Source organism: Manduca sexta, chromosome 27, assembly GCF_014839805.1.
Source record: "Manduca sexta isolate Smith_Timp_Sample1 chromosome 27, JHU_Msex_v1.0, whole genome shotgun sequence".
Classification (NCBI taxonomy): domain Eukaryota; kingdom Metazoa; phylum Arthropoda; class Insecta; order Lepidoptera; family Sphingidae; genus Manduca; species Manduca sexta.
The window spans coordinates 13,887,109-13,908,862 of NC_051141.1; the positions used below are offsets into that span (position 1 = coordinate 13,887,109).

The 21,754-nt window shown below is 33.7% G+C and overlaps 1 protein-coding gene across 29 annotated transcripts in view; it reads right to left on the bottom strand.

Moving 5' to 3' along the window:
* Positions 1–21,754, bottom strand: part of LOC115455742 (basement membrane-specific heparan sulfate proteoglycan core protein) — a 204,384-nt gene that overhangs the window by 42,452 nt on the left and 140,178 nt on the right. For 8 of the 29 annotated variants that reach the window (XM_037444078.1, XM_037444090.1, XM_037444080.1 and 5 more), the window contains 15 exons: positions 18,099–18,209; positions 16,785–16,895; positions 14,531–14,638; positions 14,121–14,234; positions 12,908–13,132; positions 11,956–12,075; positions 10,560–10,683; positions 10,285–10,394; positions 9,857–9,967; positions 6,855–7,124; positions 5,631–6,764; positions 4,444–4,524; positions 3,814–3,933; positions 2,728–2,781; positions 740–748 (listed from right to left, as the gene is read on the bottom strand). In XM_037444078.1, the coding sequence (XP_037299975.1) occupies positions 740–748; positions 2,728–2,781; positions 3,814–3,933; positions 4,444–4,524; positions 5,631–6,764; positions 6,855–7,124; positions 9,857–9,967; positions 10,285–10,394; positions 10,560–10,683; positions 11,956–12,075; positions 12,908–13,132; positions 14,121–14,234; positions 14,531–14,638; positions 16,785–16,895; positions 18,099–18,209 (2,802 nt within the window). Of the gene's footprint in view, positions 1–739; positions 749–2,727; positions 2,782–3,813; positions 3,934–4,443; positions 4,525–5,630; positions 6,765–6,854; positions 7,125–9,856; positions 9,968–10,284; positions 10,395–10,559; positions 10,684–11,955; positions 12,076–12,907; positions 13,133–14,120; positions 14,235–14,530; positions 14,639–15,053; positions 15,168–16,784; positions 16,896–18,098; positions 18,210–21,754 lie in introns of all 29 variants that reach the window. The other 21 variants (XM_037444079.1, XM_037444088.1, XM_037444091.1 and 18 more) reach the window with 19 other exon arrangements.

Below are 21,754 nucleotides of genomic sequence, written 5' to 3' on the forward strand. Positions count from 1 at the left end.
AGAACCAACAGTTTAAAATTAAAAGTAAAAACCTTCAGACTTTTCTTACCATTAAAAAAGAACGTGGCGCTAGCCTATTTATGATGATATCCCGATTATGATAAAGTAATATAAGTAATTTATGTAGATATTATATAATGGTAGGGATAGGTAATGAGTGTTATAAAAATATAATGTCTATGGATTTTTTTTGTTACCCCTAATACCCCTCAGTTGTCAATAATTTATTAATCAGTGTTTAACTAATCATTGTTTTGTTATTTTACTCCTTATGGGAAAGGGTCATAAAAACAAAACTTTGATTAGGGTTAATCACTGTCAAACAATATAATCTTTAATGGTGAACTGAAATATGTAATAATAAGATAAAAAATCAGAATGTATCTAATTTAAATGATAATTATAAGTTTCACCCGTTTTACTACAGGCATTTGAACGATACGATGAATAACTAAAAATAACATGCTTATTTCCCGCCATTTAATTAAATAAATAAGTTTGACTTTTATACAATATCAATTTAATGATTTATGTGTAAGTGGTTTATAATAATACTTATGTAAGAGTGATTTGTGTAATATTAATCAATTCTCAATGTATATAAAATAATTTGAAATGAATGCAAAAATAAAACCGTAATAATTTTCGTGTTATGCAAAATACACATTCCATAATTTAAATTAATGTTATTTAAACCCTTTTAAATTCCCAAAATATTTTTTGTTCTTGACCGACTCACCATAATGTACTGTACCACCACCATGGAAGAAACAAGAATTTGTGTTATTAATTAAATATATAATAAAGATTAAACACGAATAGGGATCTTAGGGACTAAGGACCGTACAAATATATATAAGTATACGTCTGTAATAAACAAAAAGAGTTTAATGCTGCTTACCATGTTCAACGATATTTAAACATCAATGGAAGCAAGACAAATATTGTATAGATGTATAGGTACAACAATTAATATGACCTACAAAGATCTAATGTAGATACCGCCACCATTTTTAATATTCACACTGAAGCTTTTTATCGCCTAAGGTGTAGCCGGAGGTGCTAGTCACTTTTCGCCGTGTGTATTCCGTCCCATGATGTGATAAGTGGCGAGTCTACCGCCATAAGTGCACCGTCGGGCACAAATTACTGAATCCAGGCCGATACTGAGTAGACAACCCAATAATATCATTTTGCTTAGCCCAGGGATCGAACCTGTGATCTTGATACTGCAGTTGTGACTTAATACAACTACGTCATCGGGACACTTAATACATAAAATAAAAATAGGGTACTTATTTAAGATTAAGAATAAGAATTAAACACGATCGGTAGACTAACGAAAGCAGCTTAACAGAGGGTTTCAACATTAAACTATTAGTTAATTTTAAGTATCGATATTAATAAATGTAGTCTTCCACAGCAAAATCACAATAGTTTATAATATTGTAGTGGCTAAACTTTGTCGCCTGTTGTGTTATTATTAAGTGTGTTAAATCAATAGAATAGTCTATTGGTATACTTCGAATTATTCTCCTTTAGTAGATCTATCGATCGTATTTCATCTTATAAATCCTATGTGTAGCGCTGTATTAAAGAATTCAAAGTATTTATAATGAAAAGATAAATGAGCATTCTAATTATGTAAACAATGTTCCAAATCTTCATACAAAAACTCGATGTTTATCAATAGTAATTGGGCTTACTTAACTTTTTTATTTTTATTTCACAAAAAAATCGTTATTCGTCGTGCTCACCTGTTAGTTTGTTTCCGTTCCTTGTAAAAGATTTAAAATGTTTTTTTAAGTTCTTTCAACAAAAATATAGCTAGATAAGCTTATTTTATTGCGCGATGGATTTTATGCTTTTAATCGTTGTGGCAATACTAGTAAAAAAAAGCAATGTCTTGGCTCACTGATCCGCCACTGGTAGTTGAATTTTAATGCGTGTGACATTGATTGTGGATTGGTATTTATAAAAAATATAAATACCAATCCATAAAAAATATTAACGCAATCTCTAATATGGAAATACATAAAAAATTACAGAATATTAAGTCTTTATTTTTTTCTCAAGAAGAAAGACTATAAATGTCTGACTAAGAGTAATGGGACTGATTAAAAGTAAAATTAGGAAAGAGAGAAAAAAAGGAAAGTAAGAGTTTAGGAGGGAAATCAGGATAGAAGGAGCACGGAAGGTGGAACAGAGGCAGTATGTAACTGATATAGAATACTAGGTAAGTAGATAGAAAATCATTTATTGGCGATTATGATAATAAACTTATTATGTGGGGATAAAAGTGAGCCAAGAAAAGATGGATGGAGTGACTGCGGGGGCTGTTAACATTTTGTATTTCAGTTACATCTTGTCAAAATTTTTAATGTTTGGATTCTAAGATGTCTAGGACCGTTGAATAAAAACGAGACCGGTAATAACTTTATTTTGATGACACTGAGTTATTTACCGTTTGATTCTATGCAGTGGTATAACCACTTGTGTGACTGTGTAATGTGATTTTTAATTCTAAATGAGGATTAAAATGTTGTTAACTCGACCTAAAGTTCACTTGTATACTTCTGTGTCACCACTGTGTGCACAAATTTACTCTATGCCATACCATTTAATTTGTGCCACGTTTATGATATCTTTTTATAGTAATATTATAATATTCTTTTCATATTTTTGTAGTGAGTCGAAAGGTGTATAATAATGTAGAGAGGTACTCACCGTATCTGATGACTTGTTCATCTGGGACAGTCCTAAGAGCCAAATCGGCTGGGCCTGTGAAGGTATAACATAAAGGATTATTATTATATTAAAAGACGGGTTTATTTAGATCAAGTGTTATTGGACCTTTTGTCGGTTTTCCATAAATGTACATGCATATCCAGCATGCTTCGGCGTCACACATCGGTAAACCAGAGTAAGATAATTTTTCAAGAAAACCTATTATATTATATCGTCATCTTATAACAATAATAAATTGAGTTAACGAGCAAAGCGACCAACATCAACTTTAATGAAGTAACTAAACTTAGTAATTATACCAGTACCTATATGCTATGTGCATATTATAAAATGTGGTTCCCGGTTCTTTGTATGTCATAACCTTTTTAAATATATTTACGTGACTATTTCGCTTATTTTTGGATATACACTTTATAGACATACGAACATTGGACATTACACATTTTATGATGTTAAAATAATAGTAGGTATATATTTGCTACATAAATATTTATCTAGTTAATGCAGATGAATCGGGTTTTTAACGTATTAGCATTTTTATTTATTCAGCAGGTTATAGGAAAGGTAAATAATACAAAGTATTATCTAAAACTCGGAAAACACTTCAATATTTCCATTATGGGACTCTTGGGATAAAACGTGTAATGAAACATTTTTTTATTAAAATTAACCGTTGTGTAAGAATTTAAGTCATTCATCGACAACTTGTTGAGTTTTGGAAACACTCACATATGGTAGCTGAATTTTTAATGTGTATTTAAATAGTATTATATATAATTATCAATTAAGTTTGAAATGGAATCTGTAGTTACTTTTATGAGTAGAAATTAGAATAAATTTGTTAGGCAGAATTGTCGTTTTACGCACATTATCGATGTCGTTCACGATACCGCACGAACAACAAATTGGAAGTATGTTAGGAATATTTAGTAAAACTCGGAGCTAAAACTATGAAGAAGTTGTTGCAAGTAGATATTATGGGTTAAGTGACGCGTGCATCACGTTAGCCTTGCGGTTATTATACGTAGTTTCATTCTTGGTTTTGTACATTCCGCTACTAGGTACCTGAGGCACAATCGAATTCGTCGCTGGAGTCATACGGACAATCGACACGGCCGTCACAACGGCGACGGTAATCGATACACGGTCCATTTTCACAACGCCACTGATAAGGTCCGCATGCACCTGACATACACCGCATTTAATTTATTTTAGTAAGTATTTATTCTATGTAGTTATGTATTTTTTAATGCTTTAGGGGCAAACTAATATAATATTATTGTTCACCTGGTGGTAAGTGATCACCGCTAGCCATGAACATAATATATGAAATACCAGGGGGCATAGAGATGCGTTATTTGCCTTTTAGGTAGGAATACGATCTTTTTTTTAATGTTGCCAGATCGTGTCTGCCCGGAAATTGTGCCTAGCGTGGGCTTGCTTCGCGGATTCAAGTCGGATTGATTCGATTGTTTCATATTTACTATAAAAAGCATTCTTTAGGGATGTTACGTGCGCGAGGAGTCAAAACCTCGTTTGTCCGGTTTGGCGCGCTTCGACTTTGCCTATATCGATGCCGGTGAATAAAAATATTATAATGATATATTAAATTCATTAAGCACCATATTATATTTCAATTATGTTATTTGACAAATCCTAAGAAAGAAAAAAAAAACGAAAACAATTAATAACTACCTCCTGTACTGCCTGAGCCATATTGGCTTCCACTGCTGGGTCCGTTTCCATACCCGTCATAAGGTGGTCTACCGCTTACTCCTGGCAATTGTAATTTTTATTTTAAAATACCGATATGATTAGTATTAGTATAAGGATATTATGTAATTACTAGCTTTTATAGCCCAATGATTCATACCATTAGCAGTATTGTTTTTTTAAATTAAGCATTCAAGCAAAAACTTTATACTAGTACTAAAAATGCGAACTTGAGTGCTGTTATGTTTTTATTGTTAGAAGATTAAACTTAAGAATGTGGAATAGGAATGAAAGTTACCCAATGAACTGATTTTGAAATTTAGTGATATAGACTGCCATTCTTTTATTTTAATGTTAAATGGGAAATAGGAGTAATGATTGAGTACTGAGGTTGGAACCCTTTGAAAAGTAAATTTGCTAACCAAAATATAAATAATACCTATACCTTTTAATTATTTATTGGCTAAGTGAAATGGATAAACCTACATTTAATGAACGCAATAAACAAAAACTTAAAAATAAATTAAGTTACATAAATATACAGTTATTCCTTAACTTGATAAGTCGAACGTTATCACAATATATTTACGCGGTGCTATGATTATTTGATTATCGGTTTAGAAATGTAACGGTGAAGTATACTCTATTTTTTCAGCACCAAATTAAAGAAAAAAATAGTTAATTACGATCGCTCTGATAGATGCCATTACGATCGCCCTGCTACGAATAATTGTAATTTGAATGAATATTGATCAATATACCCCCTATCACCATCTTACAATATAGAAAAATCGATAGATACTTCAATTGACAAAATCGGCCTAATAGGAGCAACGCTAGAGTAGAACATAAAATGGACTGAAAATATAGGTACATAGGGTGTTAAAATCACTACCCTTTTTCGCTTCGCCGTAGTCGAGCAACTTTCATAGTCATACATTAGAACCTCATGTATTTTTTGTAATACCCATTCCGTCAACTCCAAACCACCATGTAAGCGGAACCGCAAGCAAAAGCTAGTTATGATTTTTTTTGTTAGGCAATGAGATTGTCATTCGTACTTTTAAATATTGAATGTCGATGTATCTGACGAAATTTAATGGGAGATTAACCTTTTCATTAAAAAAGCGTATATAATTTCGGGATTAAAAAAACACCCAATTTTCAACCTGCATAAGGATATCCGTTTCCTGGTTGGTTACTTCCATCACCACCTAACTGACCACCACCGGATACTCCACTGCCGTATTGGTTACTACCATCGCCCCCATATTGAGACCCACCAGAGGGTCCGTTTTGATCGCCTCCATATTGACCTCCACCAGGCGCTCCATTACCAAAATCGTTATTGCCTTCACCACCGTATTGACCTCCACCAGGCGCTCCATTACCAAAAACGTTATTGCCTTCACCATCGTATTGACCTCCACCAGGCGCTCTATTGCCAAATACGTTACTGCTTTCACCACCGTATTGACTTCCACCAGGCGCTTCATTATCAAGAACGTTATTGTCTTCACCACCGTATTGACCTCCACCAGGTGCTACATTGCCAAATATATTATTGTCTTCACCACCGTATTGACCTCCACCAGGCGCTCCATTACCAAATACATTACTGCCTTCACCACCATATTGATCTGCACCAGGCGCCCCACTGCCGTATGTATTACTACCGTCACCACCAAATTGGTCTCTATCAGGAGCTTCAGTGTTATATGTATTACTGCTATCACCACCAAATGGACTTCGGCCAGAAGGTGCACTGCCTTGTGGGTTACTACCTTCACCACCATATTGTCCTCCATTGGGAGCTCCGTTTCCAAACTGATCACTACTATCTGAACGAGGAGAACTGTACCCATATTGGTCACCATCGTCCCTATCATATCTTGGCGTACTAGTAGGGTAGCCTCCACTTCCATCGCCACGTGGTGAGCTATTTCCATAAACGTCCTCTCTATTACCACCATATTGTGGTTCGTCAGGATATCCGTTATCATTACCATTACCATATTGTGGCCTACCTGTAGTTCCATATCCATCTTGGTCATCGCCGCCACCACCGTATTGTGGTCCATCAGGATATTTGTTCGCGTATTGGTCATCGTCATCATCATCTCCACGAGGCGGTTCGTTTTCAGATTGATCACCTCTATTATTGTCATAAGAAGAGCTGAGATCATCAGGGTATGGATTCTCGCCCGGAGGTCTGTTTTCATATTGGTTCCTGTCGTCACCTACATTCGGGACATCCACGGACGGTGGAATAGATGGATTTGGTGTAGTTTCACCATATGATCCTGATAATTTGAATTTAATATTGTAATTTACTAAATAATAAAACAAAATTTATAAAAGTAAGTTACAAAATAAATATGTAATAATCATACCTGATCCGGAGCTCCCGAAGCTTGGTGGAGAGGGCTGCCTTGGGGGATAAGGATATTGCGGATCCTGGTCGGGTCGGCCATAGTCTCGCTGGGTCGTTGTGAAGATGGGGCTCAGAGTCGAAGCCGGGAAGCTTGGGATCGCATTAGTGGTTGTGGCTAGAGTACAGTTCATCTCATCGGTGCTGTCCTCGCAGTCTACGATGGTGTCACAATATTTCTCATAAGGGATGCATTGTCCTGATCGGCACTGCCAGCCGTTAGCGTCGCACGCTGTAATGCAATATTTTTGTTACAAACCAAGTATTCTTTAATTGTAACAATATGAATTTAAATATTTCTTTTAGCTTGTTTTCTGCGAAGATGTTCATAAAACCGCATTATTATTTAGTGTATTATAACTAATAAACTTCTGCATTAAAATTTTCAGCCTACAACGGCATGCAATTGTAAAGCTACAAAATGTACCAGCATGGTCTACTTAGACGTCTAGTAGGTTCACATTTATGGGCTATTTATCGGTTAGCATGGGCGATGCTATTACATTCATAAAACTGATCTAAAACTTACTTCTATCCATTGTTTCTAGGGATTTCATGTAATTATCCATGATATTTAGTTTCAACTAGAAATATACTATTTCTGTGAGAATATTATCAATAGTCGACCCATAAATGGTGCCTAAGATTCTGATCGACCTAACTATATGAGATCTTTGAGACTCTACAAAGAAATTGTTAGTCTAGGACACAAAATAACTCTAGTCATGCCTTTGATATTTGGTACTTTAAATGTAGAATGACAATGTTTAGACTATTAAGTAGCTTATTCATATTAAGTGCCATCATTTATTGTTATATACATGGACACCGGTGAAAGTTTCAACAAAAATGTATACACAAATAATATATGGCTTGGATCGACATATTATACGCCTTTATCCTAAAAAATAAACTCAAGACTTCTATCTCGGAAAAAGGCTATCATTATGACATTTCATGATCTCATTTCACGTGATTACGTGAAGGTGTCATGTGGACGGAGTCCTGAGCAAAACAAAGTTTATTATAATTTTAAGATACGACATTAAAGACCAATTTCACAAATTTCAAGTAAATTTTATATGAAGGTTATTGGGCCCATAATTAAATGCGTTTCTAATTTTATATAAACCTAAGTATTTCAAGTAACTACGTCACTAAAATTAATCACTAAATCATAACTCTGAATGCTGATAAGAACCATGCAAACATAATCGGAAGCAACAATAACATACATCCATAGACTACAGATAACTAATAATTCCACAGAATTGTCTACGACTACTGCAATGGAGACCGAAGTCCCGACAAAAACTATTACTAACACAATTGATTATTTCAATGGTGTTAATTATAGTAACGAATTATGCCGTTGATTCTGTTTTAATTTTTAAACTGCAGAGTGGAGTAATAATCTTTATGGGTCGATTATGATCCCAAGAAATCGAAAGACTTAAAAAAATATACTCTGTGAATTCTTAAGTGCTTGCATGTCTCTATCATGTAATACACAAAATAAAAGATATTTTATGTGTGACGTACTGATCGTCGAAGAATGAAAACCGTTTCAAATCTTTGCATAAGGGCGCATACATTTTGTGTCATGCAACGAGGATCAGCTTAAGTGTAAGATTAGAGTGACGTCTGCGTGGTTGTTTAAATATAATTCAATAAATATGCACCTAATAGTATTTATTATAATACATAAAAAAGAGAACAACAACACACTCTATTACTTGCACAAAATGGATGCCCAAAAGCTACTTAATCGAAAAAAGTAGATTTATACACCACTCGGCAGTCACTCAGAAACAGCAAAAATTTTAGGGTAATTTTAAGTAAAAACTTCGAGATATCTTATTTTTTTTTCAAGGACAAACAAGAATATAATATAATACATTTAAGGAATAGAACAAACTAGGTATGTAGGATGTAGGAAATGTCTATACTAAAGATTTCAGGTTCCGACATAATTATATGCATGTAGCACATTCCATAAACAATTTATACCAGGATAGTGACAATTTTGCTCGTCGGAGAAGTCCGAACAGTCATATATATTGTCACAGCGGCGAGAAAGCGGTATACACCGCCCATCGTAGCAGGTGAATTCCATTATATGACACGATCTGGTCACCACCGGAGATCGGGACGCTCTTGTCATGTACCATGCTGTGCATTATGGCTTTATTTTACATCTAAGCTTTTAATATATTTATTAGGCTAGAGAACACACTTATGTGAAAACAGTCTATATGGTAGATCACAAATAACAAAAGCGATCATGGTAACAAAATATCTTTTATGTAAAGACAAAGGCCGTGTCAGTCATATTGACTGCATTCACGTGCATGTTAAGTGGTTCTTTTGAAAAAGCTAGTTTATTATGTCATTAATAACGATTAATAACTATAGTACCTATAGTGCTCTTAGAATAATCTTGGTGCTAATTGTGTGCCACATTAACCGTGCCCAGATTTGTCAGTGCAATTAAGTTAGATAATCGGTGTTTATGTGCTTTGATTAGCAGCTCAGAAAGCGGTGTTTAAAATACAGCTAAATTATAATAGTTTATTCTCTCCTATTTCCAGAGTAGCAGTATGAGTCTACTTATCCCTGGATATGTCGAACAAAGTATAGACCAATATGAAATTAAGAACTTTTTATGTTATTATATTTGATACCGTATTTTTAGCTTATGGTTGATCCAGCCGTGGTTATCCTTATTAAAGTTAACAAATCTTAAAATAGTAATACATTAAAGTCATAATATTAATATGTTTGTTGCTTTGTAAATTAATACAGTGTGTAGATAAAAATATTTTAAGAAAGTATCTTGTATAATTCACAATGATACAACATACATTTTTTAATGTTGATTATCGATTGAACTGATGTCTATCGCAAATAATAGATTACTTGTTTTTAGAGTTTGCTATAATGCGAATTGTAACAGAAACTTACGGCAGTTTTCTTCATCAGATCCGTCTGTACAGTCCAATTGTCCGTCGCAAGTGAACTGCACATCAACGCACGTTCCGTCGTGGCAAGTAAACTGAGAGCTCGAACAAGTGCCTGAAAGATTAACACATCGAATTTATAGAAATTACACTAAAGAATAGATTTTTGTACAATATTCAGCATTTGAGATATTATTAGTGGGTAAAGGTGTGCCCGAAACTCTGAACGGATTAAAGGTGGCTCAATAATCTTTACATTTATTCAAATGCACTAGTAGGTCAAACTGCTTCGTATATGTAGCAATTTATATGTACCTATACTATGTCATAAACAAGTGCATATATGCATTCTTTAATAATGAGTCTATGGATAATTTTGATATTAGAATTTCAGTTGATTGGTATTCACGTTAAATTATATGCATAACTTACCCGATGTAGGGACCAAGGTGGTGTTACAATTTTGTTCATCGTTTCCACTAGGACACTCCTTAATGCCGTTGCACTTTTGAGCAATGTTGAGACACTCGCCATTGTCACACCTGTAAACAAAACAATGAATATTTATGTGACAGCGGTCGGTCACTCATATGTATATCGCACATTCGCATATCCAGCTCAAACAAAAATCACCAATATAAATTTCGCTAAGTGCAGTAATAGCATAGCATTGCATTGGTGTAATAACGCTGATGGATCCAAGTTACCTGAAGTCGCTAGGCCTGTCGCAATTGTCACAGTTCAGTTCATCCGAACCGTCCGAGCAATCGGGCACGGAGTTGCAAATGAGCTGATCGTCCAGACATTTCCCGTCACACTCGTGGTTGCAACCTTGAAAATAAACGTTACAACATTATAAGTGTATGCTTAATACAATTAGGTATAGCATTGGTATAAAGAACAGGTTTACAACGGTTATAGTAGAGACAGAATAATCTTTCGACAAAATTGGTAACATCGTCCCAAAGGGTAAAATACCCGTTTTTATCTATACGATGCATCTGATGACGTCATATCGGCAGCGATTGACTGACTTTCTTCATTTGTTTTTTTATTTCTTGTATTTTATGAATCTCGCAATGAAGACGTTTCGTTGCTGTCTGCCTTCTTGTTAATCGTTTTCAATCAATTGTTCAACGTTGCTTTCCTTTGTTCTTTATCGTGTAGTTTGCGAATAAGTATTGATTGCACCAATTATATGATATTTTCACTGTCATCATTTGTAATTTTGAATGACTAAGATTTCTTAATGTTAAAACAAGCATAGTATTAAAAATCGCATTGCATTGGTAATAATATTCGCATCTTATGATTGTGATATCGTATATCAAATGCATGTCATCAATTATATTTTTTCACGTAGCAAATTATACATTATCTTAAAACTAACTTACGATTATCCTTATAAGAAATGGTATAAATCTTTAAGAATTTTAAGCACAGCCGAGCAAAGCATTCCCAAATATTATTTAGTTGTTAAAAAAAATCGACTAAAATTTACAAATGTAAGTATAATATACCCACTTACAAAAATATTCTATAACTACTAAGTAGAATTCCAATAGAAATAAAGACGCTTTTCCTTCGTTATGTACAGCCTACTCATTTAATTTATTTTACAATACGCCAAAGGGCCGATTTTTCAACGGTCAGGATAAAAATATTTAAAGGACAAAATGTTTGTGATTTGTCAATCATCAGAGATAAGTTATTCGTTAAATACGAAAAAACTTAATAAATAAAAAAAATACATGAAAATAAAAGATAGAGACTAGATAATATATTTGATGGATACATTTAATCTGACGATTGAAAAACAGCCTATAATCAAAAATATATTATAATTGTATATAACTGATGGCCGAGGGCTAGTCTGGACAATTTATATAAAGAATAATTGATGTTAATCAATAAATATTATCATCATTCAGTAATTTCATTACACAAATAAATTAATATATAGAAGTAATTGTAATTATTAAAATAAAAATAGTAGATCTAATATGACACATTCCAAATTTTATTAAATATGATGTGATATACTTAGAACCTGTCGAATCGCCATTCCTTCAAATATATATAGTTAGATTTGAAGGTAAGTACCTGGACAATCAGCCTCGTCTTCACTGCCATCGCATTCGGGATTGTTATCGCACGCTGTCGCACAGCGAACTGATGACCGGGCGTCGCAGGTGAAGCTATCAGGTGGGCATTGAGCCACTTCTGAAATATCAAGTCATTCATTAGAAACCCTCAGAGTATAGTCACATAGTACCATTTTTGATTTGCTTAAATACATCGTGTTGCATTTTCACTAGTTTTGTAGATATGTCACGATCTCATCAGTAAACAATATTTTTATATTGGATTCATAAGTAAAATATAAAAATCGTTACTACATTTCTTCTTAAAATGCTCCTTAAGCGGAATAAACCCACATTGAGTACATTCTCATTGATACATGACAATTATATTAAATAAACAATCAGACAAAAAAAGCAATCATTGTCGTACTATTGCATAAGCTTCTGTTCATTTTAGGGACCCGCCTCCGTGCTGTCGCCCAACACGAGTGCTATTGTAGAAGCCACATATGGAAGATTATTCGATTTTTTAATACTTGCCACTACTAGTGTATAATTTTCAGTAATAATAATAGGAACCAATGAAAGATTATATTTTGACGGATTCATTAGCGCTGGGATTCCATATAAACTGTTGCTGTAGAATGTAATAAAATACATATTCTGGTGACCACAACTTCTTGTGCATCAATAATAAAATACGCTCATACAATAGTCAACGGCAGCCTTACTTAAAACATGCTCATACACATGCATGTGCATTGGTCATGCAGTTTTATACATTTGGTAGGTCGTCAAGATCACACAAAAAATCTTAGTTAACAAGAAATATGAACGTTAGACTCCTAGATAGAGCACGGTGACGAATAGAATGACATTCCGACGTAGAAACTGTTGTCGACTAAACACAACATAAAGGAGACAGCCTGTAAGAAGCGACTGTAAAGTTGTAAGCTGTCGAGGGCACTTACCGCAGTTGAACTCATCCTCGCCTGACGGATGGCAGTCTTTACGACCGTTACATCTCAATGCTATATTAATACAAGAACCATCGTGACATTGAAACTGGCCCCTTTTACACGGGCAATTCATTTCATCCGAAGCGTCGTCGCACTCCACTGTGCCGTTACACCACGAATCAGCTTGCACGCATTTTCCGCTCGTACATTTAAATTGATAAGCCATGCAAACTGTGCCTGCCATAAATATAATGCACCATAACCGTAAATATAATTGACGCCGGAAAGGGAGCCTTGTTAGGTAATAATTATATTATAATATATCTATAAGTATTTATTGTGTATTTGATGATAGACCTATGTTCATATTGGAATTATTCTCTTGTTAATGGAAATGAATGTAAAAAAGCAATCAAAACAATATTCAATTTATGTAAAAATAACTGAAGTGGTAAATAATTTTATTATAAGAATAATCTTATTCTTAATCCTGAACTGACATGTTTTTTAATAAGTAATAAATGAATAAAATGTATTTATTTAGCATTCATATGTAAATGTATACAGGCGGACTTATATGTTTGATTGAATTTCATTATCATTATATTTAAGGAATTAATATCTTCATAAGTCGGTTCAAGATTATGATAATACGGGGTCAATAGGACTCTAGAATCTTAACTTTCAAATTCATTACGACAAAAGACCAAATCAAAGAATACACTTGTATGAATATAATAGTTCATCACTTTCATATAATAATATTGAGTCAAAATATAATTTATATCTAATGGATGATAATATGACGATTAAAACATCAGCCCTAAAGATTAAAAATTATACAAACAAGTAGCAATTTTATTCATACAACTATTATGTATTTTTTAAGTTGCATTTCATCGTTCATGTTTATTTTCAAATTCATTAAGACACAATAATATTTTTACGTAGATTAAAGTGAATGTAGTAAGTAATAATATAATCAAACTGAGTCTTATTCACCCTTACTAAAAATAAAATTCAATGAATAAACTATATTGTGTGCTGTGTGATATCTGGTAATATGGGTATACTGCGTTTGGATATCTATTAAAATATTATGTAGTTAAAATCATGCTACGAATCTATAATAATCGGTCTTAGACATTACGTTTCCAATAAATTTGAATTAAAAAGAAAGTGCCAAAAATTAGGGTAGTTTTTAAAATTTGGAAAATGAGCAAACCATATGTGCAATGTCGTTCATCTGAACCGTCCTGACAATCATGCGTTCTGTCACAATGTTTGGATGCAGGTATGCAGTGGCCATTATCACATTTGAAGTCCCCTTCATCACATGCTGTCCGGTAAAAGAAAAATGTTGCATTCAAATGTATATAATATCAATAATAATTATAATAATGAGGAGCAATAATCAAAATAGAAGATTATGACCATGAGAAAAAAAATAGGTGTAGCGAAGAATGTATAATAACTGTTATGGAGGTTAACGGTTGTATAGGAAACCAATCACCATTCAAGGACAGAAACGTTGGGTTGCAAAGAATACACAGAGGTGTAGAAGATGAAGTGTCGAAATATAATTTGATGTAGAAAGCTTGCACATGACCCACGTGTATGATTCAATAAACTTACGACAATTTTGTTCGTCGGAATAATCCCCACTAGGACAATCGTATCGCCGGTTGCATCTCAACGAATCAGGAATAAGCTTGCCCGTTCTGCACTTAAAGTACCCAGTCGCTGCAAATACATGCAAAGCTAGTACAAATTTGTTTATATAATAATAATGTGTAGACATAACGCCAGGTCTGCATTGCTGACGTTCACCGAATCTATTGCTGTGATCAAACTAAACCTTATAACCTTAACCGCCTGACTGCGATTTAACTATTTTGGTGTACTTATTGATATATCATATAGGCTTGTTAATAATATGTAGATACCTTCATATTTTAATCTGTAAAAGCATAACAATAATACGTAAATACATCAGGTAAGTACAGCAATATTATAATGTTCAAGTGTTAATGTTTTGATGGGTCTAAAAATGATACGGACTGACATAGTTGAGCAACTATGCAAACGAGCGTTTACACGTATAATATTATAATGCGTTATACACCAATCAAATATAAGCCCATTAGAAATATCTTACCGTAGCAGTTCCTCTCATCGGACCTGTCAGTAGGACAGTCGACACGACCGTCGCAACGCTTACTGCGTTTGATGCAACTGCCGTGATCGCATTGCCACTGATCTGAGCTGCATGCTTTTAGAATGATATGTGAGATGAGTATTATGTTCGGTTAGTATTTAATATGACCATCACTTTATTTAATATGCATGCGGCCTTATTTTGAACTACTTAGTCTCTATTTTATCAAAAATAATAAAGTATCCAAAAACAGGTAATTTCTTAATAAAATAAATGTTACTTAAAATATAAGTCGCTGTCAAAAGCAGTTTTGACATAAAAAAATATATTATATTTTAATTAATATGACACGGGTGTAATGTAATTAAAATAAAGGCCATGTTAATTTAACCAGAGTTCTCAAAACTTTTTTTTTTTGATTCTTGCACAACTTATGTTGCGAAGAAAACGAAAAGAAGTTGCCCAAAATTATTGTGTACTTATCGATATAATTTCTCCATTAATTTTTATTTATCAATATTTTATAACTATTATATATTATTATCTAAGTACAACCGTGGAAACCAATACATTTCTTTATATTAAAAAAAAATTAAGCATTTTTTATGTCACAATATCTTTAGCCATTGAGATTATATTAACGACAGTGTAATAATTTTTCAATAAATGTTTAATACGACCTTTTACACTAAACAAATCTTTGAATAGAAATCTCAAATAATTTTATGTATAAAAATACACAATCATGTTATGAATTATAACGGTAATGAAAAAAAAAACGTCAGAAAACCTATGTATCTAGTTGTCTATAAATTCTCGACAAGAACTAAGATGGTATGAGGACCTTGCACCAAAATTAAATCAGCGTGGTAAATAGTCTAAACCATCTTAATACTAAAGGAGCCACGTGTAGCGTTCCCAATAATGTCTCAGTATTTTATTTACAGGTCTACTAATATTGTCTATGATTATTATGATCCAGTGAGATAGACGCGGAGGTTATTACAGCGTTCCAATTTTGAATAAAATACGGAACATCAGTAAATGTTAATTGATGATACCTACAACACGAGTACTTTTTCACATGATTTCGATTACTGGTTTGGAGAGCTCTGGTTGAACAAGCTGATACGTACGACATCCTATCTCATCGCTGCCGTCCTTCGCGCAGTCCCTGAAGCCGTCGCAACGAAGTAAGATGGAGATACAGGTGCCATCGCCGCAGCGGAACCTACCGCGCTGCTGGCAAACGTGGTGCCCGGACCAATCGAAACCTCGTGATACTTACGTGTCCAAGACAAGAAATGCGTGCGCAAACGTTGACAAGTTAATCACCAAGTTTGTAGCACATTAAACGACGATCATAGATCCAGCTCCGAATCTTGCTGGTTTTATGATTTTCGTTAATTGATGCCTAATGTTCAATACTTATCGGATCGTTTTGAACCGCTTTGTAACAGTACAGACCAACGGCAGCAGGATGTTTAAAAATCACAATAGCTTTCATTGATTTAACCCTCATACTACATTTTAGGTCCTTATATCCATTACAATGTAGATTACCTATTATAATGCAAAATAGGTTTATAATTACCGCCGAACATAAACAAAAATCTAAATTACATTTAAATAATAGTATTGTCCCCAGGGTTAAATCATTATAAGATGAGGCCCTGCGTCCATCGGTTGTATCGTTATTAATATGTATGGAATTGTTGTATGGAAACTCACCGCAATTCCTTTCGTCAGATCCGTCAAGGCAGTTGTTGGTGCCGTCGCAAAGTTTTCTCAACTCTATGCAGGACCCGTCATCACCGCATTGGAATTCATCTGCTGTGCACTCTGTGATCAAAATTATGGATACATTAGCTATCTACTCCAAAAAGAAAACAGTTATTAATATTATAGAACTTTACCTTTAACAAATCGTTATATTTTCCCAGCGTTTCAGTATTGCAGGTGCATGTACACATATGTACAGTCACCTACATATAATTATCTAAACAAATTCAAAACTTCCAATCGATTTTATACATTTATGTTTTGAGCAAAAAAAGTTTATCCGTTAAAATAAAGTAAAAGGCTTACTTAACTTCACATAACGAAAAAAAATCTATTAAACAGAGCATGTGTAATGAATGGAAGTTTTGAATTTGTTCAGCTACTTTTGTGGCTGACTGTACATAGAGTATTACAATCTAGTGTTCTATGTAACTTTATGAACTACTTACTACCTTTTGCTCGCAGCTCCGCCTGTTTGAAGAAGCTTTTCCGGGATAAAAGACCCGTTATATATTTTCCCGGAATAGAAACTTTAACCGTTTACTGAGCGCACGCAACGGAAGCTCTCAAGAAGAAACAATTTCCTCAATTTTTGCAATATTTTTCATTACTGCTCCGCTCCTATTAGTCATAGCATGATGATATATATAGGAAGGATATAGCCTATAGCCTTCCACGATAAAACGGTAATCCAACACTTAAAGAATTTTTCCATTCAAAACAGTAGTTCCTGAGATTAACGCGTTTAAACAAACAAATAAACTCTTCACCGGTGGTGAAAAAGGCCATAGTCAAATCCGGGATAACTGGTGCATAGATACGTAAGAAATAAATTAATATCTACTAGGTATAGCTTGCGGCTTTACGCGGGTAAAAAGTCTAAAAAAATCCCTAGATCGCTGTAGCGATCGTCAGTGCCATCCATGCGATGTGACGCGTCATCTATATTTAATACTTAAGACCCTGATTAAAAATTTAAATATTTTCTACGGGAATAAATTACTGGGATTAAAAGTAGTAGTAATAGAATAGGAAATGGTCTATTCGCATAGTATATTTCATCCAAATCCGTTTAGCGGTTGCATACTTATTACAAACAACACGTAAGATTATTATGTTAATTGCTTATATACTTATTCACATACAAGGTTTTGGTGATCGCGCCGTGCTCCAAGACTTTTACTTAGGGTGTAAGTAAGTGTTGCAACAATACATATTTAGTTATTGAAAGATATTTGTAGATATTTTCTTTTTAATACTTACGGCAACTTTTCTCGTCTTCTTCGCCTGGACAGTCAACAATTCTGTCACAGCGGCGTGCACCTTCGATGCACATTCCATTATCACATCGGAAGTCGTCAGCACCACACGTTTCTGTGTACAAAACATAACTTAATTAATAAAAATATTTTAACATGCTTGTTTACATGAGTATCTTTTTTCACCTGGTTTATTTGTTTAAAGCACTAAACTCAAACTACTTCTCTGATTCTGAAAATTATTTCATGTTTAGAAAACTAAGTTTTCCCCATGTGTTCCATTGCTAAATCCCTATAAATAGAACATTAATATAATCATAATATTACATTACTGGATTATCTTTGATAATTATAGTGTCTTAGAGTATTTATCTAATTCCAGATCTGCCTAGAGGTACCTGAATAAATTAATTATTAGAGAACTTATTATTAAAGTATTTATTTTAACAATGACTTCAGACGTATGTTTATTTAAAAAAAAAACAAGTTAAAACAACAATGTGCGTAAATTGAAGATATAGAAAGCGCGCTAAGCACTCACATCCACAAATTAAGTCAGTTTCCTACTAGATGGCGTTACTCGTATTGTGCAATGTATGTGCATTGAAGACGTCGAAAATTTGTCAATAATACCCGTATTAACTTATGCATACAAGTTAATTAGCGGTAGAGAACGTATTTGAAACTTATACAGCTCTACCGTTCACTTTTAAGGAAGCAGTAAGACGTTTTGCATGTTTGAACACTTAATTATCAATTAGGAACTCTACGTCGCGTAGGTACTTCCTGAGAGTGGGTGAACAAGTTACACACTTATCCTCGTTGAAACTTAAATTAGTAAACCAATAATAAGCTATTTGTTTATCTATTCATTGTTGTACAAAAAAACGACTAAACCCCATAACAAAACTCAAGTACAAGGCCCTAAAATCATTACGTCGCTATGAAAAAGGTAAGAAACAATCGCATCACGTGTCTCGAGAGTTTTAGCATAAATCGACAATAAAAGGAAAAGCCGCCGGTTTATCGGCTGAGCTTTTTTAAACATAAAAATATTTAGAAACATGTTGGCGCATTTAAAATTCCGCACCTTGTCTGAGGCGCGTAGTACGTGATGTACTTAGCCAGCTATATACTAAATAGGTGCGTGTAACACAAGTTTACAGTTTGCGCACACGGCCCGGGGCAGGCAAACTTCAACATTATGTATTGTCACTACGTGAAGGTGTTTAAAAGTCCCCTGTCGCACCAGCCTAGCGAATTCGGGTAACTTTAAAAAAATATGGCTATTCACATAATTTCGTTGCATTGAATAAGTTATGAGGTAGGAAATTTCCTTCTAAGGAATAAACTTATATAGCTTGTATTCTATGTCTTAACTTAATATTATAATTTTATTATATATTTTTATAATTAGCTAGTGTAGTGTTGCCATTAAAATTATTAGTAGCTACATTTTGAAAAGACTACATATATAAAATCGTGTTAAAGCTGTAGTTTTTTAGTTATAAACAAATAATAATTTTAATATAAACATAAATTGCAAGTTGTCGTGAGTAGCTAACCCATCAAGATGTTACGTAGGTATAATTTTCATCATTTTGAGTATATAATACTTAATTGTTAGTATTTCATGTATCAAAATGACGTCAACAAACAGATATTTAGGCCACGTAGTCGTATTTGAATAATGCTGGTCGGTTGAGTCTAATTTTAAAATGAATAAGTATTCTATTATAGTAATCGAACAATATCCTTACGACTAAAAGGAAGTGTCTTGTTTTAAAGGGCTATGGGTTGTGTAGTAGCGGTATGTTTATTCGATCTTCAAGTTGAGTAGTTTATGAGAGATTCTATAACGTGAGCGCACCATTTGACATTAGATCCTCTGAATGTTTTGACTACACTCGCGAAATCTAATCCTATACGGCAGCATGTGAGAATGTGAGTACATATAGGATATCGTTCGGTTCGGGTTTGATGAATAAACTAGAAGACCTTATTTATGGCTTTAGCGACGCCATTTATTCTTACCCCCTTATTCATAAACGTTTTTTATCTAAGGACGGAGTAAAGCTGTGATAACAAGCCTGTTTATCTGAGAAATAGACATAGGGCCGTTGTGATTGGTTATTATTGTTGTATTTCAATATTAGCCAATCACAACGGCCCTACGTCTACGCACTGCAAAGACTGCCATGCCGTCAGCACTGAGAAACAGACTTGTTATCACAGCCTTACTCGGTCGTTAGATAAAAAACGTCTATGAATAAGGGGGTTAATCTATTTCGAGCAAATTATAACCGTAGGCGCATGAGGTCATAACGTCTCAAATAATCTATGTATATACATACTAGTAGTCTATCATTTAATAATTATCTTCGTCGCTGTCATGTCAAAATGATTGATTCTTATAAAAACAAATATTGCAAACGGTCATACGTTTACAATTTGTTTTAAGTATATTATTCTTGAAAAGACATAGTAAAATAATGCCCTACCCGAAAAAAAGTTTTTACATGTTACTATAAAAAATCATTTTTTGTGTTTCTTGTAACAGGGTATTTAAACGTACGATATTTTGACGTCACGTACCCCTACGATCTACTGACGCATGGACGTATCGCACTATCGTCTATTCCAGATATCAAAACAAATATTCAGACAAAGAGCTAACACTGAAGTGCAACAAACAATATTCACGAAAATGTGTTAACCGAATATTTATTACTATAAGAAAACACAATAACCCGTCTATACGGTTTACATCACAAATTAGATTCCTTGCGTCTATGGGATGGGTAATAATATTTTATTAAAAGCTTTCTGGGGTAGGGAACATTTCGTTGGCTACACATCAACTGTAAATGGCATGTGGAATCACCGAATTTCACAAGCGTTTTATAGGCACAAATTGGTCCCAAATAGGCTTCATCGTAGCCTCAGATTGGGTCCTAATAGTGTGCACAGTATTTGAATTAGTAAACTTATTCATTTTGGTATTACAAATTCGTATCAAATTTTCCTGTTTTTACGGAAGTGAAGAAAGGATATTACATAATTTTTTAAAGTTGTTAGGTAATCCAGTATAAGTCACCTAGGATAAAAAAATATCCTCTTGGATGTCTTACCGGCCTTATAATGGTATGGAGATTGACAGGCTAGGCTATAAAAGTTTACTTTTGTGACTTTGGTAACTTCAATGGACGAACAAAAGACAACAGAAGTTTTAGTACCCAGTTGAAAACTTCAGTATAACTATTAGCATAATGATATGGATAATGTTTCCAAAACTTGTTATGCTGAGGTTCCGTAGACTTGTCTAATATATCACTTACATAAGTTCACGGATCATTCTTGAGTAATACCTAAGGCCCTAATTAACTATCCGTTGTTAGATAGTTAAGAACATCTCTGAATATGTTTATAAAATATTTAGAATTATTAAATTACTAACAAGCCCTATTCTATTGGATGTTTTAAATGTGTATTTTAGTTGATCATACATTTAATATTGCAACAATGGTGATGGATTGCGCATTTACCAAACGTTATGTAAAATACTATTTACATAATTTGTAATGTACAATTGTTTATTTTCCCTAATAAATAAAAAATAAAAAAACACAACGGTATCAATAACATTCATTATAAGCTTAA